Here is a 23,411-nt window from a genome sequence, read left to right on the forward strand (position 1 = left end):
TCTATCTATCCATCTATCTCTCTATCTATCTCTATCTATCTTTCTCTCTCTCTCTATCTACCCATCTACCTATTTGTTTCCATCTGTCTATCCATCCATCATCTATCTATCTCTTTCTGTCTTTGTCTGTCTGTCTCTCTGTGTATACACATTGCCCTGCTCTATCAGAAACATGACCCCAAAATCCCTCAAACAAAACCCAACACCCTGCCAACATCAACTTTACAGAGAACCTTCTTTACTTTGAGGAGGGGGAAGAGCAGTGTGTGAGTTGTACTCTGCACCCAAGTCTGGCTAAGTAGGGACTTGCATAATAAAACCTCATCTACTCGAGGACCCAGGGCAGGTGCTTTACTGAGTAGATAAGACTTATTCGTAATGAGCATATCAGATGTTTGTGTGTGAGCAGCTACCTCCAAAGTGCTAGAGGCTACCTTTAAAAAATAAAATAAAACCTCGCTCTCTGAAGGAGTTAGGAGATCGCCAGGAAGCTGTGTTTCCATTCTCCAATCTCTTGGCAGTGCCCTCGTCTCACTTGGGCTCTGAAGGTAAATTTGAGCTCTGCCTCGTCCAAATGTCTTTCCAGTCTGGAAGATCAGTAGGGTCCGGAATAAACAGTTCCTCTCAGGCAGAGGTGGAAGGTTGTGTTCTAGCAGACCGGGCCTTCCTTCCTTGTCTCTCCTCCGTCTCCTAGTGACCAGCAGAGAGCAGAAGAGCAGAAGCCTGAGCTTCAGCAGGACACCCAGCCTGGCCGCAGGGGCTAAATACTTCAAAAGACCTTCAGAAGGTCCCAACCCTGCACCAGAGGAGGTCCCCCCTAGAGGCTTGGGGAGGTGACCTTGGGCTGTTGAAACCCTGAGTGTAAGCTCTGACAGGTCCTATCAGCTGGTAAGTCTTCACCTGGGACAGCACAGGGAGGATTTTTGCTCTAGGTAGGCTGCCTCTGACATCCATTCCTTCCAACTCAGTGAGTCAGGCCAGTGATGGAGAAGAAGCTTGTCTTCTAGGCCGAGGCCCCAAAGAGATTCAAGAAGAAGAAAAGGATGTCTACGTGCAAAAATGTTTATAGAAGTTCTTTTTTATGGTTGCAAAGAACTGGAAATTATTGGGGGTGCCCATCATTTAGGGAATGGCCAAATGAATTATGGTACATTGGAATATTTTTATGCTGAAGGAGGAAGCGAACATTTACTGAGCACCTACTATGTTCTAGACACTGTGTCAAAGGCTTTACAAATATCTCATTTAATCCTCAGAATACCCTTGAGAGGAAGGTGTTATTATTACCTTCATCTTACAGCTGAAGAAAGTGACACAGACAGAGATTAAATGACTTGTCCAGGAATACACAGCTGCTAAGTGTCTGAGGCTAGATTTGAATTCAGGTTTTCCTAACTTCAGGCCCAGGGCTCTACCCACTGCTTCCTCTAACTGCCTTGGTGACTAAAAGGATGGGTTCAGGGAACTGCAAGAAGACTAGTAAGAAGTGACGCAGAATGAACTGAGCAGAACCCACAGAACAATTTATACAATAACGACAACGTCACAAAGACAACTTTTAATGACGTCAGAACTCTGATCAGTTCAATGACCACCTTCGATCCCAGAGACAATGATGAAGGAAGCGTGTGAGGTGACAGGTTCAAGATGGCGCATGAGACTGGTTTGGGACATGGGCAATGCGGGAAGTTGTTTGTGCTCAACTGTGAATTGTTGTTTCTCTTTTTTTTCTCTTAAAATGGGAGGAGGCTAAAGGGGATAAAATTAATGCATGTTAATTGAAGAATAAAATGAGAGAGAGAAGAGAGAGGAGAGAGAAATATATATATACAAGAGAGAGAAAGGGAGAGAGAGATAGAGAGAGGGAGAGAGAGAGAGAGAGGGAGAGAGAGAGAGAGAGAGAGACTCATCACCAGAAAGTTGGCTACCTACTAGCTCAGGAATTTTTTCTACCATATAGAGTCATAATAGATCTAAGACCAAAAGAGACCTGAGGTCATCTAGTTCAACTCCCTCATTTTACATCTGAGGAAACTGAGTCTTAGGTGAAAGAACTTGTCCAAGGTGGGCACAGTGGCAGTTAAGGTACAGAGGCAGGATAACAACAACAACAACAGCTACTACTACTACTACTACTACTACTACTACTACTACTACTACTACTACCACCACCACCTTTTTTGTTGTTAAACCATTTTTCAGTTGTGTCTGACTCTCTGTGACCACATTTAGGGTTTTCTTGGCAAAGATACCACTCCAGGTTTGCCATTTCCTTCTCCATCTCATTTCGCAGATGACGAAACTGGGGCAAACAGGGTGAAGTGACTTGCCCAGGGTCACACAGCTAAGCCAGATTTGAACTCACAAAGATGAGGCTTCCTGACTCCAGGACAGGCGCTTTGTGCACGATGGCGCCATCTAGCTGCCCTACCATTTACACAGTGCTTTAAGGTCTGCAAAGCACTTTACATGGACTGTCTTATCTGATCTTTGCTCAGGACCTCTGCCTCCGGCATTCCTAACACTGGACAGCCCTGCAGCTCATGAAAACACAGTCTCCAAGCATTGATTCCATTGAGGGAGCACTGATGAAATCCCAGACCTCAGAGAGCTGGGTAAAGCCACCAAGTGAGCTAAACAACGTTTACCAGGGAGACAAGTGAGGAAGTCAGGTCTAAGGAGGTGTGGAAGGGGCCGAAGGTCAGGAATCTCTCTCCAACTGGAAAGGATCCCAAGAATGTTTCCTGTAGTCAACAGACAGCCAGGGACTTGGCTTCACAGAGACAGGGGGCCAGAAAGCCAGGAGAAGTCAAGGGATCTGTCTGGAGAATGTTGTTCATCCTTCATTTTGGAAGAGGACCAATGACATCATAGGGTGATGTCTTGACACGTGAGTGAATTGGATTGAAGTGAGGCAGAGTTGCACAAAACTGTTGGCCTTACTCTCTGTTCTAGAACCATTTTACCACTTTGACTGCAGTGGCCCAGGATGTAATGGATGACCTTGGTGTCTTCGATGTCTGACCAAGCTCTAAGCACCCCACAGCACCTGCTTCAGCCGCCTTCACGGCTGTTGGAACAAACTGTTTTCATCCACCCATTCTGCTGGGAGAGGTCTTCACATGCGTGGGATAGACATCCCCCTATCACCAACAGGTTTGAGGCTTTCGGTTACCCTCAGCCTGGTTGAGCCTGTCTGCCCAGACAGTTTTACGGGGGTGTGGCTGCTGCTACAGCTTCCTGGAGCCACAGGTGAGTTGAGTGGCAGATGGACACCCAAAGCGGATGAGCAGCCCTGAAAAGGCTTTGGCTAGCCCTCATCCCAGAGGTACTAGTCCTCCCTGAACACCGCATACACTCTGCCTGGAGAATAGACAGGAGGTCATGGATCTGTCCTTGAGTGGAAAAGAGACAAAAGGTGTCCATAACATAGACCAGCTAGAGATTAGTCTGCATTAGACAGGAAGCCAGAGACTAGATGTGGACCAGGAGCCTATCCTCAGCTACACAAGAAACCTGAAATAGGAGGGAGAGAAAGGCAAGGGGACCTAATGGGCAGTCATTGAATTCCCATCATAGATTTAAAGCATGAGTTCTTAACCTGGAGTCTGTGAATATTTTTCCTAAAATTTTGAAAACTATTTCAATAATTGGGTTTTTGGTAATATTATTGACTTTGTTTTATGCAGTTAAAAACATAATTCTGAGAATGGGTGTTACCAGCCTACCACAGGGGTCCAGGACACAAGAAAAGCAAAGAAGCCGTGACAAAGAGACTAGATGTGCTGACTTGGGAATCCAGAAATCAGGGGCATTCAGCAACTGAAAAGAAACCAGGGTAGACACAGGAAGTTTGAGCGTCTGTCAGCCATCCAATGGCTCATGAAACATTGTATTAATTACGAAAACGTGCTGGCTCTCTCCCTGGGCAAATAATTGGGACCAGCAATTACCAGAGCCTTTCTGGGAAATCAAATCTAACTCCTCAGCAATAACACCCAAGGCAATTATGATCCTTTTAGAAAACCGACCACAAGGCCCTTAGAACATGGAGGTTCACCACCAACCCAGCTCCTTTTCTTCGTGGTCATTCTCCTGGAACCCTTCTCCCTCAACTCCTTCCAAATACTTTGTAGATACTTTCATGTTTTGCTTATAATTCTCTGTGTACACACTGTTTTTCCCCAGCAGAATAAAAGCTGCCCAAGGGCAGGAACTATTTTCATTTTTATATTTGTGTTCCCAGAATCCCAGTTTGGCACATAGTAAGCACTTAATACATGCCTATTGAATGGAACTAAATTTCTTGTTAAACCATTTACTTTTTGGTTTAGGGAATGGAACTCTTTCTCTGGGTCATTAGTAAATGACTTGTAAAGTGCTTAGTACAAAGCGGACATTTAATAAACGCGTATTTCCTTCCCTTCCCTACTGAAGTGTGGATTGCATCAATGTGAAGAACTCCCAGTGCGGAAACCTCCTCCACTGGCGAAGATTTGCTCCCCCTCTTTCCCTGCCTTAGACAGGTACTGTTCTTCACCTGTCTTACACAGCTGACTGGGGCACTGGCAGGGTGAGTGACTGAGGATCATTAAATCCCATATTTTAGAGAGGAAAGGCACTTTTGAAGTCATTTAGTTCAAATCTTTCCTTTTGCAGTTAAGGAAATTGAGGCCCAGAGAGGTTAAGGTTAGATCTGGATTTGTTTAAAGTCACAGAAGGAGGTGGCTGAAGAGCAGATCTGAACCCAGGTCTTCCTATTCCAAATCTATCTCCTCCCAATATAATGATGGTCATTCAGCTAGTATGTATTAGAGTCAGGACTTGAACCTAGGACCTGGGAGTCAAAAGACTTGGTTCTGAATTCCAGTTCTACAGCTTACTAATGGGGCTTCGGGCAAGTCCCTTAAGGCAAACACAATGGTATAATGGAAAAAGCCCGAATTCTGTAGTCAGAGGGCATGTGTTCAAATCTTGCCTTGGGTGTTTGTTACCTGTGTGACTTTGGGTAACTCATTAAACTACCTCCTTGTTTCCTCATCTATTAGGTGGCCCCCAAAGTGCCTTTCAGCTCTAAAATGATGGCCCTATGATCTTCTTTGGGCCTCAATTTCAGCATCTGTTAAATGGAAGGTTTTGTTGCAATAATGAATTCTCAAGTCTCTTCCAGAGCTCCAGGACTGGAGTCAGGAAGACTCATCTTCACGAGTTCAAATTCTGCCTCAGACACTTACTAGCTGGGTGACCCTGGGCAAGTCACTTAAGCTGTCTACCTCAGTTTCCTCATCTCTAAAATGAGTTGAAAAAAGAAATGGCAAACTACTCCAGTATCTTTGCCAAGAAAACCCCAAATGGGGTCACAGAGAGTTGTACACAACCAAAAAGTGTCTTCCAGTTCTAAATCCCATTGTACCGTGACTTGATTCTAAGGCCTTCTACCCATCATGCTATGCTTCCCTAACTTGAGAAAGAGTTCATCCAATATTCGACTTTCTGGATTCATATGCCCTGTCTTTGTCTCAGCCTCTGTCTTCCTATCTCACACCTACACACACACACACACACACACACATATTCTGGAATGGAGTCTAAGAGAAGGTTGGGTCTCCGTAGATACTTGCACAATTTTTGTTTTCCCAACATGGTTGCCATGGTTTCCTTGGCAGCACGATTCCTCCTCAACTCAAATAATGAAAAATGTAAGACGCCCCGTCAGGTAATTAGGGCCCCACATTTCTGGTTTGTTTTTTAAAGCATAATCTACATTAACAGAAAGTTTTACGTTCAGCTCCAAAAATCTTGAAATGTTCTATTTGGCAGGTCAAATTCTCTGGTATCACAATCCGGCAGCTCTTACTACCAGCTCAGATTTATTGTCCACTTAAGTAGGACACTGAAGTCAGCTCTCCCCCTCAGGGTGAAAAGGGCTCTGAAGAGCGGAAGCCCACGTTATCCCCAGAGGAGGGAGATCAAACCAGGCTACCAGACCGGCTAACAGAAGGAAGGAAAAAAGCATCTCAACTGAAACCTCAGCCACTCTCCAAAACACAGAGGCCTTGCCCAAGTCACCCAACCCAAGGAAGGACAGAATCAAGAGGCAGGACTCAGGTTTTCCGATGCCAAAGCCAGCACTCTTTCCTCAGCACCCAGCCTATCCAGTAACTGAGCCATCCGCTACGGCGACGGTGAAATCTAGAACCCTCTAACATCGATTTCATTGACGGATCGGCTTGTCACGGGCACCTTCAGCAAAATGACTCTTCCACAAATCTCATTTCAAAGGAAATTATTTTGAAGAAACTTTAAGGTAAGCATTCTGTAGACCTTTTTTTTTTGATTGCTTGCTTTTCAAGAAATAATTATATCAGTTTCCTTCATAATCATTTATATTTTATGCATTTTAAAACATGATTCTGAGAAGGCTCCACCAGACACCATCAAAGAGAGCCATGATTAGAAAATATTAAAAACCCCAGCTCTACAGACTCCGATAAAGAGCCCATCTCAGACCCCACATTGCCGTTTGAAATTGTGTCAGGGGAAGAAAGGGAAGAAACTGAGAGGGAGAGGTGCTATTTCTCCCATTTTTCACAGGTAAGATTCAGAGAGGTTAAGTGACTTGGCCAGGGACACATGGCTAAAATCTGAAGCCTGAAACTAGGTTCTCCTACTTCAGTTCTCAGATATCTGCATGAAATTTATGCAGCCCTGCAGACAGAGCTGTGCATAGTTCCTACCATTCGGGAAAGCAATTTGGAATTACGCAAACAAAGTGGCTCAAATGTCTCTACTCTTCGCTCCAGAGATTCCATTGCTAATCTAGCAAATGGCCAAAAAGAAAGGCCCCAATACACCACGATTGTCACGGCAGTACTTTTTGTGGTACCAAAGAACTAGAAACGTATTAGTTGCTCATCAGTTGGGGAATGGTTAAAAAAATAGAACTGTGGTACATAACACAATGGAATCTTCCTCTGCTGTGAGAAATGATGAGCACAGAGAAGCAGGGAAAGACTTCTCTGAATTGATGCAAAACTAAAGAAGAACCTGGAAGCCAATAAATACACACCATGACAACAATGCGACACGCGACGGGAAGAATGGCAAAACTGCATATTCAGAAAGGAATGCTGGGAAAGGAAGAAGGACAATCTCAGATCAAAAGAAAAGAGAGAAGAAGGCGCGGCTCTGGCTTCACTGAACAAGTGGGGGACTGGGGGTGTGGAATAGAGCATATAACAGACTTCTGACATGTTGGCTACTTTGGCTGAAACTATTTTTTATTTCCTCTTCTGTTATAAAGAATGGCTTTCGGGAGGGGGAGGGACTCATCGAGAACAGTTAATGATGTAAAACAACATCAGATATTAACAAAAAAAAAATTTAAAAGAAATGAGTGTAGCAGAGTGCTAATGAAATTCCAAAGCAAGATAGCCCCCAAGAACAAAGATTTACTTCCCCATGAAAGAAGAGAGGGAGGAGAGATGGGTTTATTTGCAATGTCCGCTTACCTGCTGGACCTCACTCTCTCCATTTGAGATCTTCTCCGTGTACACAAAAGAGTTGAATATGCGCTGCAATGGAAGAAGAAAGAAATTTAGGAATTCAAATTTCCAGATGTGACATCCAAACGTTTCCATAGGGAGGCGGGAGGCAGGAGAGGTGTTGTTTATGGAACAAATAGAATAAGACAGGAAAAAAAATATTTCAGATTGAAACTCTGAAATTTTGTACAAATAGAGAGAAATCCACATTTCAACCAGAGTCAATCATGCTCATGAAAGCAACACACACAGGGGGACATGCACACACACACACATACACACACACACAACAGACACACGTGTGTGTGTGTATCCCCCCACAAGCACACGCAACACACACACAGTTATAGTAAAGTAAACCAGATGTTACAGGATAGTTTTCATTTTCAAAAATGTACTTGATTACGGATTTCCAGCACTTCTGCTATTCTGTCCTCATGGGCTGATCTCAACCCATCATGTTTCTCATTTTGGTGTTGACTATACTTCATGGCTATAATTGTTTACAGACAGTCACACTGAGTGAAAGAAGCCTCTCCACAAGATTCTTTCCATGCTCCCTCATGTCCCTGCCTTGCCCGTCCCCACCCGGCGGGAGCCACTGCCTTCCTGGCCCACACCTTCTTCTGCCCTTCTTCTCATTAACCACTCACTCTCTCCCTCCTAGCCCAAACTGGGCATACTGAAAGCTTCACTCCCGAAATAAATGTGACATTAACAGAAAGCTTCAAGCCTTAAAGAGTCTATACGTCATTTAAGCACCACAACTGGGACCTAGGTACTACAGGTGGCATTACACCCATTTTACAGTTGAGGAAACTGAGGCTCTGACTGTTAAGTGGCCTGCCTTGGATAGGATCACACAGCTAGGGTCTGAGATGAGATTGGAACTTAGGTCTTTCTGGGTCCTAATCCTCTCTCTCTCTCTCTCTCTCTCTCTCTCTCTCTCTCTCTCTCTCTCCTCTCGTGTGTATGAATAACACTTATATATATATGTATTATATATCATCATGTGTTTGTGTCTGTTCCTGCCTGATCCAAGAAAAGACTTATGAATCACAGGGTCACAGATGTGCAACTTGAAAGTATCATGGAACCATCAAATATCTAGACAGTGATTTGCTATAGTCAGCTTACTCCATCTCGAAAGAGCCTATTGTTAAATTTTCAGCATAAGCATTTACGCCTCAGAAATTGGCAAAGGCTACAAATCAGAACTTGACTTATTATTTTGTTAAGACTTAAGAAAATGATGGAGAAAATATTAATAATTCTGATTAAACTTCAAAGTGTGTCATATAAGCATTTTCCAGAGAGCCAGTTGTTAAACATTTGCCAGCACACCCTTGGTTCTGTAGCTAAAAGGGCCTTCAGAGATTGTCTGGTCTAATTGCAACATTTTCCAGGTAAGAAAATTGAGATCCAGAAAAATTAAGTGATTTGCCCAACATCCCACTGGCAGTAAGAGCCAGGATTTGAACTCAGGTCTTTTGACTCCAAAGCTAATGTTCTTTCCTTTCTGATCAGAGATTTATAAAAGTTGGAGCAGTTTCCTATAGTGGAAAGAGAGCCAGATTTGGAGTTGATGGGTCTGGGTTCAGATTCTGGCTCGGCTACTTATTGACCAAGTGACTTCAATTCTCTGGATCTGTTGTCTCATGTTTAATTAAGGAAGTTGGACTAGATCAGAGGCATCCAGGGCTGCAGCAAAATGCCTCAGAAAGCTGATCAAAATGTAATTGGGAAATGTTTAACAAAATTAATAAAAGTACAATATGACATAGATATTGTTGATTTGTAGTTTTCATTTCCATTTGAGCTGGATACCGTTGTACTGGGTGACTTCCAAGGTCCCAGCCTGCTCTAAATCTATGCTCCTCTAACTTTGGAGGGAATCTGTTTCGAAAGGTATCTGAAATGAAGGGTTGTCATGCCTAAAAAGAGGTCAGAGTTGTCCTGCTTGGCCCCAAGAGTAGTGCTGGTAACAAAGAGGCTCCCTGTGTGATGCTGGGGAAATCACTGCATCTCTCTGGGCTTGCTCCTTTCTCTATAAAAGGAAGAGTTTCAAGGTCCCTTGTGACATATCATGATTTCCCTCTAATAACAACTCCTATTTGTATAGGTGTGCAGGGGACTTTCCTCACAGTCCTATGAGGCGGGTGCTGTAATTATGCCCATTTTACGAAAGACACTTAAACTGCCAGAAATTATAAGCAGTTTGTCCATAATCACACAGTCAGTAAGGGTCTGAAGCAGGATTTGAACTCGGTCTTTCTCACTCCAAGTGCATCCGTCTATTCACCTCGCCACCTGGCTGCCTTCTCCTCATGCTTCGGGGCTAAGCAAAACAGAAAGTAGTGGGGGGCACATGGTCATCTGAAGATGAGGGATCAGGCAGAGCTCAAAACAAGGCTGAACGTGTCAGGTTGTGAAGACCTTACAGAGATAAATTCTGAGGTGCCAAGGTATCAGAATGAATAGTGTCTGAGAGGCAGTTTGGCATCATGGACAAAGGAGCTGGCCTTGAAATGAGGAAATCCTGGTTTAACGTCCAGCCTCTGGTATGTGCTGGCTGGGTGAGCCTGGCCAGGTCTCAGTGCCTCGGCGACTCTCTCTCAGGCTCAAAGTCACAAGTGAGTAGCAGGTCTGCGCCAATACGAGGAAGACTCAGGCTGATGAATTCACAGGCCCAGCAAGATGATTGCCAGCTTACTGTTGCTGTTGTAGTTACTATTACTATTATTATATGGGGAAGTTGGCAGAGGGGAAAAGGAAGCAGTCTTCCAACTTAAGTCAACACCTTCAAGAGTCCACAGATCACCCCAGAACAGTCTGGTGTCAGACCTGGAGTCATTCACCAAAATTCCCTTTGTCCTCTTTCCCCACCTGCCAAGTATTCATCAGTACCTGGGACAACTGCCCAGTGTCCTGGACACACCTATAGTTGTGGTCGAGGAGAAGTGCCACGTTCATTAAGTGCTTAGCAATCTAAGGCGAGGGCAACAAAAACACTTTTCAGATGTAAGAAGCCCAAGGAGCTCAGGAAAGAAAACTTTCTATCAGAGTTAAAAAAAAAAAAGACAGAAAGATGGATTAAAGGGTGGTTCATGGACTCATGAGATTTCGAGCTTTAAGGAATCTTAGTGGTCACCTTGTTCAACCCCCTTCCCCATTTTACAGATGAAGAAACTGAGGCATAGAGAGGGTGAGTGACTTGCTCAAAGTTACACAGGTGTAGTCAGTTACAGAACTGAGATTTAAACTCAGATGTTCTGACTCAGTGGTGAATCATAAAATGATAAGAGATGACATTTATATATCACTCTTAAGTTTTCAAAGAGTTTTATAGATGTTATCTCATTTGATTCTCCCACCATCCCTCGAAGGTGAGCAGGATTGGTTTTGAAGATCCCGATGTTAGAAGCACAGAACTGATTTTTCTTGTTCAGTAGTTTCAGTTGTTGTCTGACTCTTTGTGACCCCAGTGGGGTTTTCTTGGAAAAGATATTGGAGTGGTTTGCCATCTCCTTCTCTAGCTCATTTTACAGATAAGGAAACTGAGGCAGACAGGGTTAAGTGACTTGTCCAGGGTCACACAGCTAGTCAGTGTCTGAGTCCAGGTCTTTCTGGTTCCAAGCCCAGAGCTCTATCCACTATGGTGCCACCTAGTTACCCAATTTCTGACAAAGTGAAACACACTCAGGAAACCCTCAGCTCCAGTGTTAGCTTGACAACTTTTTTTTTCTTTTTTAGCCATCCAATCTTGGGTAAGTCACTTTCCATTCCTAGGCTTTGGTTTCTCTATCTATGACAGGGTGTGGGCTTTGGACGAGATCATGGCTATGTCCTGCCTCCCCCTCATGTCTCTGAATCCATGATTACTGATCCCTGTGCTTTCTACAGTGTCCTCAGCATGTCACCCCATGTTCTCCTGCTTTCCCACACCTTTTCTGTGCTCGCTTCCCTCATTAGAATGTAAGCTCCCAGAGGGCAAGGACTTTCATGCCAAGCCTCAGGGCTGAGCCCAGTGCCTGTAACCCAGTAAGGAGCAGAATTGTCAAAATGGCAATGCTTAAGCTAAGCTGGCTCCCCCCCTTTAAACCCCCAAATTTTTGATTCTTCTAATTACTTGCATACTTGGGAATACACAAAACATCTCTCATTTCCCCAGAGGATTACTAGAAGGCATTCCCAGTATGGATCACAGTGAGCTCTGAATTGGTGGCTAAATCCTAGAGAATTGCCTGAAGTTTAGAAAGGATAAAGTGACTCACTCAAAGTCATACAACCCCATCCGATAGAAGTGAGGCTCCAAAAGGTGAGCCCAGAGTCACACAGGTGGTAGGTATGAGATGGGGCATTAGAAGCCAGGAGCTGATGCCAGAGCCAGTGAGGAGGTAAAGCCAGACAAGTCCCCCTGAGTCCTGCCCACTGGGACACACACCGCCTCTCGCCTCTCTGAAACATTTTAAAGTACATTTAATAATAATAGTTAGCCCATCTTTTTAGTGGCAAGCATACTGGATGTTGGGTCAACTGCGGGTTAAGCTGGAAGGGACCAATCCCTTCATTTGGGGGATGACAGAATGGAAAACCCAGGAAAACTAGAGAGCTAGCTTGCCTGGGGTCCCACTGATCATCCACATCAGAGGTGGGCTTTGGACCCAGGACCTCTGACCCCACAGCAGTGGAGAGAGGAGAGAGAGAGGCAAACAGAGGAGAGGGAGAGAGAGAGAGAAAGAGAGAGAGGAAGGGAGGGAAGAGAGAGACAGAGAGAGACAGAAAAAGAGAGGGAGAGAGAGAGGGAGAGGGAGGGAGACAGAGACAGAGACACAGAGAGAGACAGAAAGGAACAGAGAAACAGAGAGAGAGAAAATATTCTCTTCTTTTTGTGAATTGAAGCTAACACCCTCCCCCACCCTCACTTCTGCTCCCCAGTGCAAAGGATAGAATCCATCTCTCAGTGAGAAATTGAATTTCAGCACAAGAAAGAACCAGAAAGACATCTAGTCTAAGTCATATGTGACCAAGGATCCTCTACAACAGGGTTCTTAGCCTGGGGTCCACAGGACTGTGGAGAATCTTCAGGGGGCAGAAACCTGGGGGAAAACTACGTCTAAATTTCCACATCATTGGCTGCCTTTGTAATCCTGTGCATTTTATTTTAGGCACGTAAGAAGATGCTCCTGAGCAGAGGTCTGGAGGCTTCACCACACTGATTGCCGAAAGGATCCAGGACACAAAAAAGGCCCAGAGCCTCTAGCACCCACGGAGGTGGATGAGGGCGTGGGCACCACAGCGCACACATTCCCAACACGGAAGGAGGGCCGTTGACCCAGGGGAGATAGGGATTCTTCGGTGGGCAGGGCCAATGTTCTCATTAGCATTTACTGAGCCACAGCTGGCTGGTGATAAATGGGCCATCTTAAGTTCTAAATGGGACCTTTATCTAGGGAGGCATTATAATTCTATCCAACTCAACAAGCTCTTATTAATCACTTACTGTGTACAATATCCTTCTCCAAGGAGAAGGAAATGGCGAAGCACTCCAGTGTCTTTGCCAAGAAGACACCCCAGTCATGCAAAGTCTGCACAACTGGAAAGGATCAACTTGTACAGCACATCCTTTAAGGGCCAGAGGGAGAACAACAAAAGTGACTTTTGGAGTGTCTGCCCTCAGGGAGCTTACACTCTATCAGACTCAACACGAAGGACCTTAGCCTCTAGAACATGGGGTCCCAGCCTTGGGTCTGGGAACTTGTTTGTTTAATATTGTGTTAACTGTCTTTTAATATAATTGGTTTCCTTTGTAACCCCACACATTTTATTTTATGCGTTTTAAAATATGATTCTGAGCACTGTCCAAAGACCCAAGAAGGCTAAGAAGCCCCACTCTGAGCTCAAAGTCACCTCAGAGGTAATCAGCCCCTTCATTTTCAGAACAGGAAAATGGCAGCCCAAGGTGACTTGCTCAAGGCCATCCAGATGACAAGCAGCAAGAGCTGGGATCTGAACCCAGGTTTCTAATTCCAAATCCTATTCCACAGCACCATGAATCCTCTCACCCAACCTGGAGTCTCACCTCCCTTACCCAGGATGAAAGGTGACACTCTGCTGTTGGCCAGATACCAAAAATCTAGGGATTGTTTATTACTCTCTGAACATGAGCACTGGCCTTGGCTACTTGATCCATCAATCGATAAACGTTTGCTAAGTGCCTACTGTGTGCCAGGTACTGTGCTAAGCCCTGGGGTTACAAAAAGAGGCAAAAGCCAGTCCCTGCCCTCGAGGAGCTCAAAATCGAATGTGGGAGACAGCAAGCCAACAACTAAATACAAAGCAAACTCCATACAAGATAAATAGGAAATGATTAACAGAGGGAAAGAAAGCACTGGGATTAAGGAAGGCAAGGCTTCCTACAGAAGGCAGGAGTTTAGTTGGGACTTAAAATGCTCCGGAGCAGAGAGATGGAATGTCTTGTTCCTGGCCAGTATCACTGGATCAAAGAGTACGTGGTGTGGAATAAGGCATAAGAAAATTGGAAAGATGTGTAGGGAGTGGGGGTAGGGATGTCATAAAGGGCTTTAAATTCCAAACAGAGGATTTTCTATTTGATCCTGGAGGTGACAGGGAGCCACCGAAGTTTATTGAGTTGGGGAGGGGGTGGTATTGTCAGACTGCACTCAGGGACCAAATCACTTTGGTCCCTGAGGCGGGCAGACCCACCAGCAAGTATTTCAATAATCCAGGTGTGCGGTGGAAGTGTCAGAGGAGAGAAGGGGGAGTATTAGAGAGATGTTATGAAGGTAAAATTGACAGGACCTGGCACCATATCGGATGGGATGCGGTGAGAGAGAATGAGGAATCCAGGATGACTCTTAGGTTGGGATCCTGAGGGGCAGAGAGGGTGGTGTGGTCCTCTAGAGTAATAGGAAAGGTAGGAGGAGGGGGAAAGGTTTAACAAGGTTTAGCAAGAAAGACAATGAGTTGGAGATGTCTACTGGACATTTCATTTGAGACATCTGAAAGGCAGCTGGAGAAGTGAGATTGGAGGTCGGCAGACAGTTTGGGTCAGGAAAGGTAGATTTGAGAATCATCAACATAGAGATGGCAATGAAATCCGAGGGAGCTGATGAGATCACCGCACCTGACCTGCATTACAGATATTTAAAAGCTATGAATTGAAGCTAGTCTTTCTGTCTGTTGCATAAAACTGTGAAAGTGACAGAAGGCCAGCCCGTTTAAAAAACAAAGAAACTGAAAATGCTGGCCAGGAAGTCCCAAGGCACTGGGCTGGCACTCTGACCACCCAAAAGTGTCAGGTCTTTATGAGGTCTCCAAAGGAGAGAATCGTGTGAACGAGGGATCTGAAATATCAGTAGGATGAGCCAATACCAGAAAAGTCTGAGAGGATGACCCATGGGGTACTTTACCTTTGGGGATAAAATGCACAGAGGCTTACAGTTACTGGGACATGGGGATTCTAGAAAAAGTCAGACCCGTTTCTTCTCCTCAGCTTCAGCCTGTCACTCTCTCTTATCCCCACCCCTTGAGGACCAAAGGAATTTCAGAAATCTGAACTCTTTAATTCAAACACTGCCTTGGGAAAGCCAGCAGTAAATCAGTTTACAAGTCCCTGGGATTGTAAATGGAGTCCACACACATACACAACCACACATTGCTACAATCGAAACCCCCAGATGGTTAGTCTTCTAAGTTAAAAGCTCAATGTAAATATTTTTAAAATACTAATATGTTGTCTTACAGGGCAAGAAGAAGTTAAATACCTACATGCACGTGCCTGTGTTCCTGCGTGTGCATGTGATATTCAAGTCTGTTTTTCTGAATGAATATAAGATACTGGAGGGCAGGGACCAGTTTTTTTCCCTATAATCTTTGTGTCTTTGCTGAATATCACAGTACCCTAGTAGGTGCTTAATAGTTGCTGCATTAGATCCAGAGACCTTAGGCTAAGAGCTGAAAGGGGTCTTGAAAGCCATCTAGTTAATTTGAGCCTTCTCATTTTTCGGCTGAGGAAATTGAAGCCGGGAGAGGTTTAATGATTTACTCGAGGTCACAGGTAGTGAGGGGAAGAGCCAGGAAGCCCCTTGGCCTCAAACCCAGGTCTTTCTACCACATTGTGCTGGGGATTGGAAGAAATTGGAAGAAATTTTTTAAGTGAATCCGTCAGCAACACTGGTCAATTTCTATTTACATCAAAGGATTTTCCCAAGCGTCAAAGGACAAAATTCAAGAAGGAATTCTTTTTCCCATGACTCGTGAGAACGGGGCAAACCCCAACCCCAAACTGACCTTTCCTCGCATCTTGGAACACAGTTCTATTTAGGGGATTCAAGCAACAACAATATGTTTGAAAGAATAATAACAAGGACATTTACATAGAGCTTTGTAACTTACAAATTTACATAATTAAATTAAGCTCCTTCGAGCAAGCAACCCTGTGCATCTGAGGCTGCAGCTGTTATCATTCCCGTTTTAGAGGTGAAGAAGCTGAGGCTGAAGGAAGCCATTCATTTTCCGAAGGGTAAGAAAGCTAAGCATTCGAGATGGGATTTGAGTCAGGGTCTTTCTGTCTACAAATTCATTGTTCTACCCACTGTGGCAAGCTGACACCAGATATGGATGTGATTTCATCAGTCATTTCCTTAAATATCCAAGAATAAAAATAATGGTGACTTGTGGCGAGTTCAAATTGCACTTCAGACCCTCCCTAGCTGTTTGAGCTGGACACGTCACAACATCCCTGGGACCCGGTTTCCTTATATGTAAAAAGGTGGTGGTGGTAAGGTGGACTGGATTACTTCTGGAGCTGCGTTCAGCTCTCATTCTATGGTCCTGCGATTTGTTACTTTCTTACTCAGTCACATCTGACTCTTCAAGACCTCATTTGGAGTGCTCTTGGCAAAGACACTGGAGTGGTTTCTCATTTCCTTCTCCAGCTCATTTTACAGATGAGGAAACTGAGGCAAACAAGGTGAAATGACTTGCCCAGGATCACACAGCTAGTAAGTGTCTGAGGCTGGATTTGAACTCATGAAGATGAATCTTCCTGACCTCAGGCCCAGCTCCCTGTGCACTATGGCGCCACCTAGTGGCCTGATCCTATGATATGATGAAGAAAATTTCTTGAGGGAAAAAAAACCAACTTAGTTAATGTTTTCTGATTAAGAAATAAAATTGAAGCCAGGCATAGTGTTGGATGCCTAGCAGCTAGGTGGTACAGTGAAAAGAGCCCTGGGCTTGCAGTCAGGAGAGACCTGAGTTCAAATCCAGCCTCAGACACTTACTAGCTGTGTGATCCTGGGCAAGTCACTTAACCCTGTTTGACTCAGTTTCCTCATCTGTAAAATAATGGTAATAATAGCACCCATCTCCCAGAGTTGTTGTGAAAGTCAAATGAGATAATATTTATAAAAAGTGCCTGGCACACAGTTGGTGCTATATAAATGTTAGTTATTATTAACTACAGACACTGAGGTTGGTGGATTGCTGGGACTTAGGGCTTCTGAGTAAGGCTAATGCCCATCAAATGTCCACACTAAGTCTGGCATTGAAATGACGAACTCCCAGGAGCAGAGGGACTGCCTAAGGAGGGGCAAACCAGCCCAGGTCAGAAAAGGAGCCGTGACGATCCAGCCATGGGATCTCACCATGACTGGTCACTGGACTGCCTTCCAGCCTGGGTAAAATAGGAGGACCTAGGCTCAGGAAAAAAAAAAAAAAAAAGAAAGAAACCAATGTGTTTTGAATGCACAGAAGAAAACCCCAAAGTCTTTTGTGGGGCTCCTTCAGTCAAAGATAAATCCTAACTTCAGCCCAGAACCCCAACTCTATCAGGACTGCAGCGACTGAGATGAGTCATGGAGCAGGCAGCCACGGCTGAGGTCTCTGGAGCCTTCCCTCGGGCTGCATATTAATTGGTCTTCCACCATTCTGGGCATACACTCCACCCTCCGCTTCCCAAACCATCTTCCAACCCAGGGTGGTTTTCATCGGGGAAATTGGCATTGCCTTCTGGGTGCAAGTGCTAGCACTGTAATGAGTTGCCAAAGTCTGAACGAGACCCAGGGCCAGCAGATGCAGCCCCTTCCTTTGCACACTGTGAACCTCCCTCCATTGGCATCAAAAAGCACGGTCTTCAGGCCTCTGGGAAGTTAATTGAACTTCAGACACATAAAAGCAGCTGAGCCCATTTCCTGGCCCCTGTTCCCCCCGCCCCCACCACCCAACCAAACCAAGCCAACACTAAAACCCTGGCTCACATGGCCACCTTCCCCACCTATTATGAGCATGTGCATCACATCCCTTCCCTGCCCCCACAGCCCCACCCCCTCCACCAGCCTCACGATTTAATTGAGTCTGCTTAACAGATGGCAGGAGAATTCGCCCTCCCTGGGACAGGGGCAATTACGGGAGTGTTTAATGAGGTGGTCAGAGAGGGTGATTTACCCCCACTGCCAGATTTTGACTAGACATTTAATGGAAGGCAATAGCAGAATATCATATTATCTAATAGAGTTAAGTAACTGCAAATTTAATGAGATGCTGGAAGCCTCCCCTCCCCAATCTTTACTTTTAAAAAATAAAAAGAACCAGGCTTGATTCCTCGAATCGAAAGATGACTCCACTCTTTAACAGTCGGTTAGGTCGCTCAGAATGGACCTGTCAGTCCACTAATGGCCTCATTCAGCCCTGACTTTGGTCTTATTATTGCCAGGAATGATTTCTAACAGGAGCGAAATGATCCACTATCACCAGCCACAGGAAATCAGAAACTGTCCAGCACAAACTGGTTAAAAAAAGTAAAGCATTGTTATTTTAAACCCCCCTCCAACAACCATGAGGACTGAGAATTAGAGACAACTCATTTCGGGGCTCCCAGAGACATTTCCCCAAAAGAGTTTTTCTCCCCTTCGCCCCACCTTATTATGATTAAACTGGGAGGACTCTTGGCAAAAGTAGTAAGCAGAGCCTAGGCTCCATGAGATGAACTGATGCTCTAAATGTGTCTAAAATGCCAGAAACACTCCGGGCACTTTCTCGGACCAAAAGAAGGTGGAGCATCTGGAATGCTGAGGCTGGAAGAAGAATCAGGCGCTGGGGACATAGCAAAGTTTCTCTGTCTCTCTTGTTCAAGACAAGTCTGTGTACCGTATTCAGAAAGCTTTCATTAAAAAAAAATCTTATTGTACTTCAGGGTTTAAGGATCACAGATTTAAGGTTCTGAGGGACCTCAGATGGCAATCAGCCCAAATCTTACATTTTACAGATGAGGAAACTGAGGTCCAGGGAAATTCCCTCTTCTAAAAACACTTTTAACTCTAACATTCTGTGTTCTAAAGTCCCTCCCAGCATTAACATTCCGAGGAAAGTTTTGTTCCTATCTCTCCAAATAGACCATGAACTCCATTTGAAACCCCAAAGGCATCTAGAGAAGGACGGAGTGTCAGACCTGAACCCAGGTACCGCTGACTCCAAAAAATGCCTCATATCGCATCATCTGTTGTTGGATAAATCCCTTCATTTCAGAGTCTCCGGTTCCCTTTCCATCAATAACACCTGTTTTTTTGTTGTTTTCTCATCCATTAGTCATGCCCAACTCTTCATGACTCCATTTGGGGTTTTCTTAGCAGAGATACTGAAGTGTTTGCTGTTTCCTTCTCCAGCTTATTTTACAGATGAGGAAACTGAAGCAAACTGGCTGAAGTGACCTGCTCAGGGTCCCACAGTTACTAAGTGTCTGAGACTGGATTTGAACTCAGGAAGATGAATCTTCCTGACTCCAGGCCCAGCGCTCTGTGCACTACGGCACCACCTAGCTGTCCCCAAAACACCTGTGAGGACCTAGGAGTACCTACATACCTCACAGGGTGGTTTGTAAGGCTGAAATTGAGACAGTACGCAGAAAATACTTTCAAAATCATAAAGCATTGTTCCAAATACAACAAGGCATTTCTAATGCCTCCCAGAGACTGAGTGGAAGTAAAAGAACAATGTATGCATTGTGTGGAGGTATGCCTTTCCCAGCGTCCTCAAGTTTCCATTCCTTTGACCCTGAAGAGACTTCCTGGCCACAAGTTTTTGCAGAAAAGACACACCCATCCACGCTTGGTTTTGGCTTAGCAGGCCAAAGGAGGCTCCGGTGGAGGGGTACCACTCCCTTCCCCATAAATGCCCCATCTTATCATTCTGCACCAACAAGGCGGTCCATCAGTCTTCCCCCACATATCAGCTGCCTCCAGTGATATCGTCCTCCTTGCTGGGCCTCAGACATGACCCTCCATCTCTGGACCCCAAGCGTTTTCACTTTCTGTCCCCCGTGCCTGGATCCCTCTCCCTCCTCATCTCTGGCTCTGGATTTCTTTGGCTGTTCCTTCCAGTCTCAGTCAAAGTCCCACTTTCTAGCTGAAGCCTTCATTTTACTGCCTTCCCTCTTTAATTATGGCCAATCTAGCCTGGCGTTGTCCTCTTTGTACGTCACGGTATGCACCTTGCCTCTTCCTCTGGACTCCGAGCTCTCTGAAGGCAGGGGCTGGTTTTTGTTTTTTTCCCCCCTTTCTTTATATCTCTGGTGTTTGGCCCAATGCCTGGCGCACGTCAGGACTCAATAAACACCAATTTATTGACCGATTGACTGATGTCTGGACGGACGGGGGTTACTGTTCTTTGTTCCTTAGGAAACATACTCTCTCTGAAAACAGATTTTTTTTCTCTTCTCCCTGGCACCACCTTTACCTAAAATGGTGTGGTTGACGCTCCTTCCTTTCCTGCTTTTGCTTCCTCACACCCACATTGGATACTTTTTTTAAAAGCCTACCTGGGAAAGAAATGATCATTTCTTTAAAGTCTGAGTATGTCCTAGAAAAACAGCAGATGCCAGAAACCCATGAAATACTTCAAGTTCACCAGGGGTGTCTGAGCTGCTCTGAACTGTGGCAGAGCTATTCACCAGAGATTCCTTTAGAATCTGTCCAAGGACTATTTCTGGTCCAAGCAAAGGCTGACTGCTTTTCCCTGGAGCTTCCACTCACCGCTCCAAAAAAGAAATGAGGATGCGCAGGTACTATTGGAGGAGGAGGAGGCCATCTCTGAAAGAAAACCCTGGAGCTTCCTTCATTCCTGCAAGGGCAGCCCACTTTCTGCTTCCAGGTCTTTGACCAGCTTGGCCCTCTCAACCTGCATGCCCTCCCTCTAGACCTCTGCCTCTGGGAATTTGAGACTCTTCTCAAATGATGCCCTAAAAGCACCTTCTTCTTCTCCCCTATTGGTAATCATAAAAACAGCTGATAACTAACATTTATATAATGCTTACTATGTTCCAGGAACTATGCTAAGCACTTTCCAAATATCTTATTTGACCCTCACAACAACCCTGAGAAGTGGGTGCAGTTATTATCCTCACTTCATAGTTGAGGAAACTGAGGCAAACAAAGGTGATGTGACTTGCCTAGGGTCACACAACCAGTAAGTGTCTGAGGCAGGAATCAAACTCAGTTCTTTCTGACTCCCTGTAACTGCCTGGTAAAATAAAATATAAAATAAATACATTTTAATACAATTGGTTTCCTTTATAATCCTATTTGAAAACATTAATAACACGATTTTGAGGAGTCTATAGGCTTTGGCAAATTGCCAAAGGAACCCTTCTCACCCCCTCATTTTATAGATGATGAAATTAAAGTCTCCAGAGGTTAAGGGACTTAGCCAAGGTCACACAATTTGAGTCAAGGGTTTCAGTATCCACATCCATAGTTCTTTGTATTTTAGGCTTTGTGTCTTGTTTTAGAATCACAACAACCCTGTTAAGCAGACATTAATATTGAGTGGATTATTATCTCCAGTTTGCAGATAGACAGAAAGACAGACAGAGACAAAGAGATAGCTAGAGAGCTCACTAATTAGAACATGCCACATCATGTGCACAGGTGATATAAAGACAGGCAAGACAGACAGCCCCTGCCCTCCGGGAGCTTACATTCTAATGCTGGAAGGCAACATAAAAAGGGGCTGGGGGCTGGGGAGGCAGCAGGGTATGATGAAGAAACCAAGGCTCCAGGGGCTTAAGTGACTTGGTTGGAGTCGCAAAGATGCTTATGGAGAAAAATGGGCAGCCGTGTTAATAGGTCCTGGGTTTTAATTCTTACTCTGCTGTTTCCTCTGGGGCCTTAGGCAAATTATTTAATCAAGCTGAGCCTCAGATTCCACATTTGTAAAATGCGATTTAAAGCCAGGTCTCTCCTGACTACAGATCCAGTCCTGTTCCCATTAAATCAAGCTTTCTTTCATTGTATTGCAATCTGATTGCAGGGAGTATTGCTTGAACCAAGTGGTACATTTTGCTCTAAAGGGATTGTCGCTGAAATTATAATCTTGTTGTCATGGAATTTGACCAAAACTGGTAGAAATAATTTCAGAAGCTTGGCAAACAAGGAATAATCAAATATGAATAGGATGAATTGGGTTTTTGAAAGGTAATAATTTAAATGTAAAGCAGGACAGGCTACAAGAGGGTGGTTTAAATGTCAACATTTAAGGCAAAATCAAAATATTTATACTTGATCTGTGGAATAAATGGAGAGGTGCTAATGTGATGGCATAAATATTTCCCTGGTTCTCCTAACTGTATCATTTCCTGGGATTGGAATTGTCAGATGGCAGCCTGACTGGAAAACACACACACCCTAATGTTGGGAAAGATCAAAGACAAAAGGAAAAGGTGACAGCAGAGGGTGAGATGGAGAGACAGTGCCATGGAAACATCAGACACGAGCTGGGACAGACTTTGAGAGGTAGTGGAGGAGAGAAGCGTGCTGTGGTCCATGGGGTCATGAAGAGTCAGATACGGCTGAAGGACCGAAAAACAACTATCTATGTATATGTGGGTGTATGTATATGTATGTGTGCATATTATACATGTATATATACATATATGTGTGTATATATACATATATTCATTGTGTGTGTGTATGTGTGTGTGTGTGTGTGTGTGTGTGTGTGAGAGAGAGAGAGAGAGAGAGAGAGAGAGAGAGAGAGAGAGATTTGGGGACAGGAGAGTAGAAATTTCATACAATCTCTTTCCAGGAGAAACTCAGGAAAGACTTATGAGAACTGATGCAAAATGAAGGAAGAAGAACCAGGAAAACAATGTACAAATGGATATGGTAAAGTAAATGGAAACTACAATAATTGCAAAACTGAAAAATGAACAATTTGTAATGATACCAATCAAGCACTGCCCCAAAGAAGAGTGCAGAATGTGGACCCCTGCCCCGTTTCTTTGCAGAAGTGAGAGATTATGGGTATAGAACGCTGATCAACTCTCAGACGTGGTTAATATTTTGTTAATTGTGTGGAATTGCTATCTCTACCTCCCCCCCCCACACAATATATTTTATTCTTTATTATAATATAGAGATCTCTGGAGAAGGAAAGGAACATTTGAAAATGAAGGTAATATTAAACCAAAAGAGATCAATAAAGCATGTGTGTGTGTGTGTGTGTTTTAAGAAGCCCAGGTATTCAGAGGGACACTTCCTAACAGATCAGGAAAACCAAGGAGATTCTAGATTCTCCAATTATAATAAAAGATGTTTCATTTCTACTCCTTGCTTAGAAAACCTGTTAACCCATTTTCCTGAAGCAGTCTAGTGCAAGAGCTAGCAACTTGACAAACTTAAAACAAAAATACTTTGATGACTGTATTTTAACATGACTGATTTCCTTTGTACTCGGATGTATTTTATTAAACGCATTTAAAAAACCTGATTCTGAGGAATCGATTGACTTTGCCAGACCTAAGTGAGGCACAACAAAAGATAAGATTAAGAACTCCTGGTCTAGAGGAAG

At 44.3% G+C, this 23,411-nt stretch overlaps 1 protein-coding gene across 1 annotated transcript in view; it reads right to left on the bottom strand.

Annotated features, from left to right (window-relative positions):
* The window catches only part of CACHD1 (cache domain containing 1), a 248,537-nt gene that overhangs the window by 135,947 nt on the left and 89,179 nt on the right, over window positions 1–23,411 (bottom strand). The window contains exon 4 of the mRNA XM_027873998.1: window positions 7,512–7,574. Coding sequence (XP_027729799.1) covers window positions 7,512–7,574 — 63 coding nt within the window. The remainder of the gene's footprint in view (window positions 1–7,511; window positions 7,575–23,411) is intronic.

Source organism: Vombatus ursinus, unplaced genomic scaffold (assembly GCF_900497805.2).
Source record: "Vombatus ursinus unplaced genomic scaffold, bare-nosed wombat genome assembly UNPS02014804.1, whole genome shotgun sequence".
Lineage (NCBI taxonomy): Eukaryota > Metazoa > Chordata > Mammalia > Diprotodontia > Vombatidae > Vombatus > Vombatus ursinus.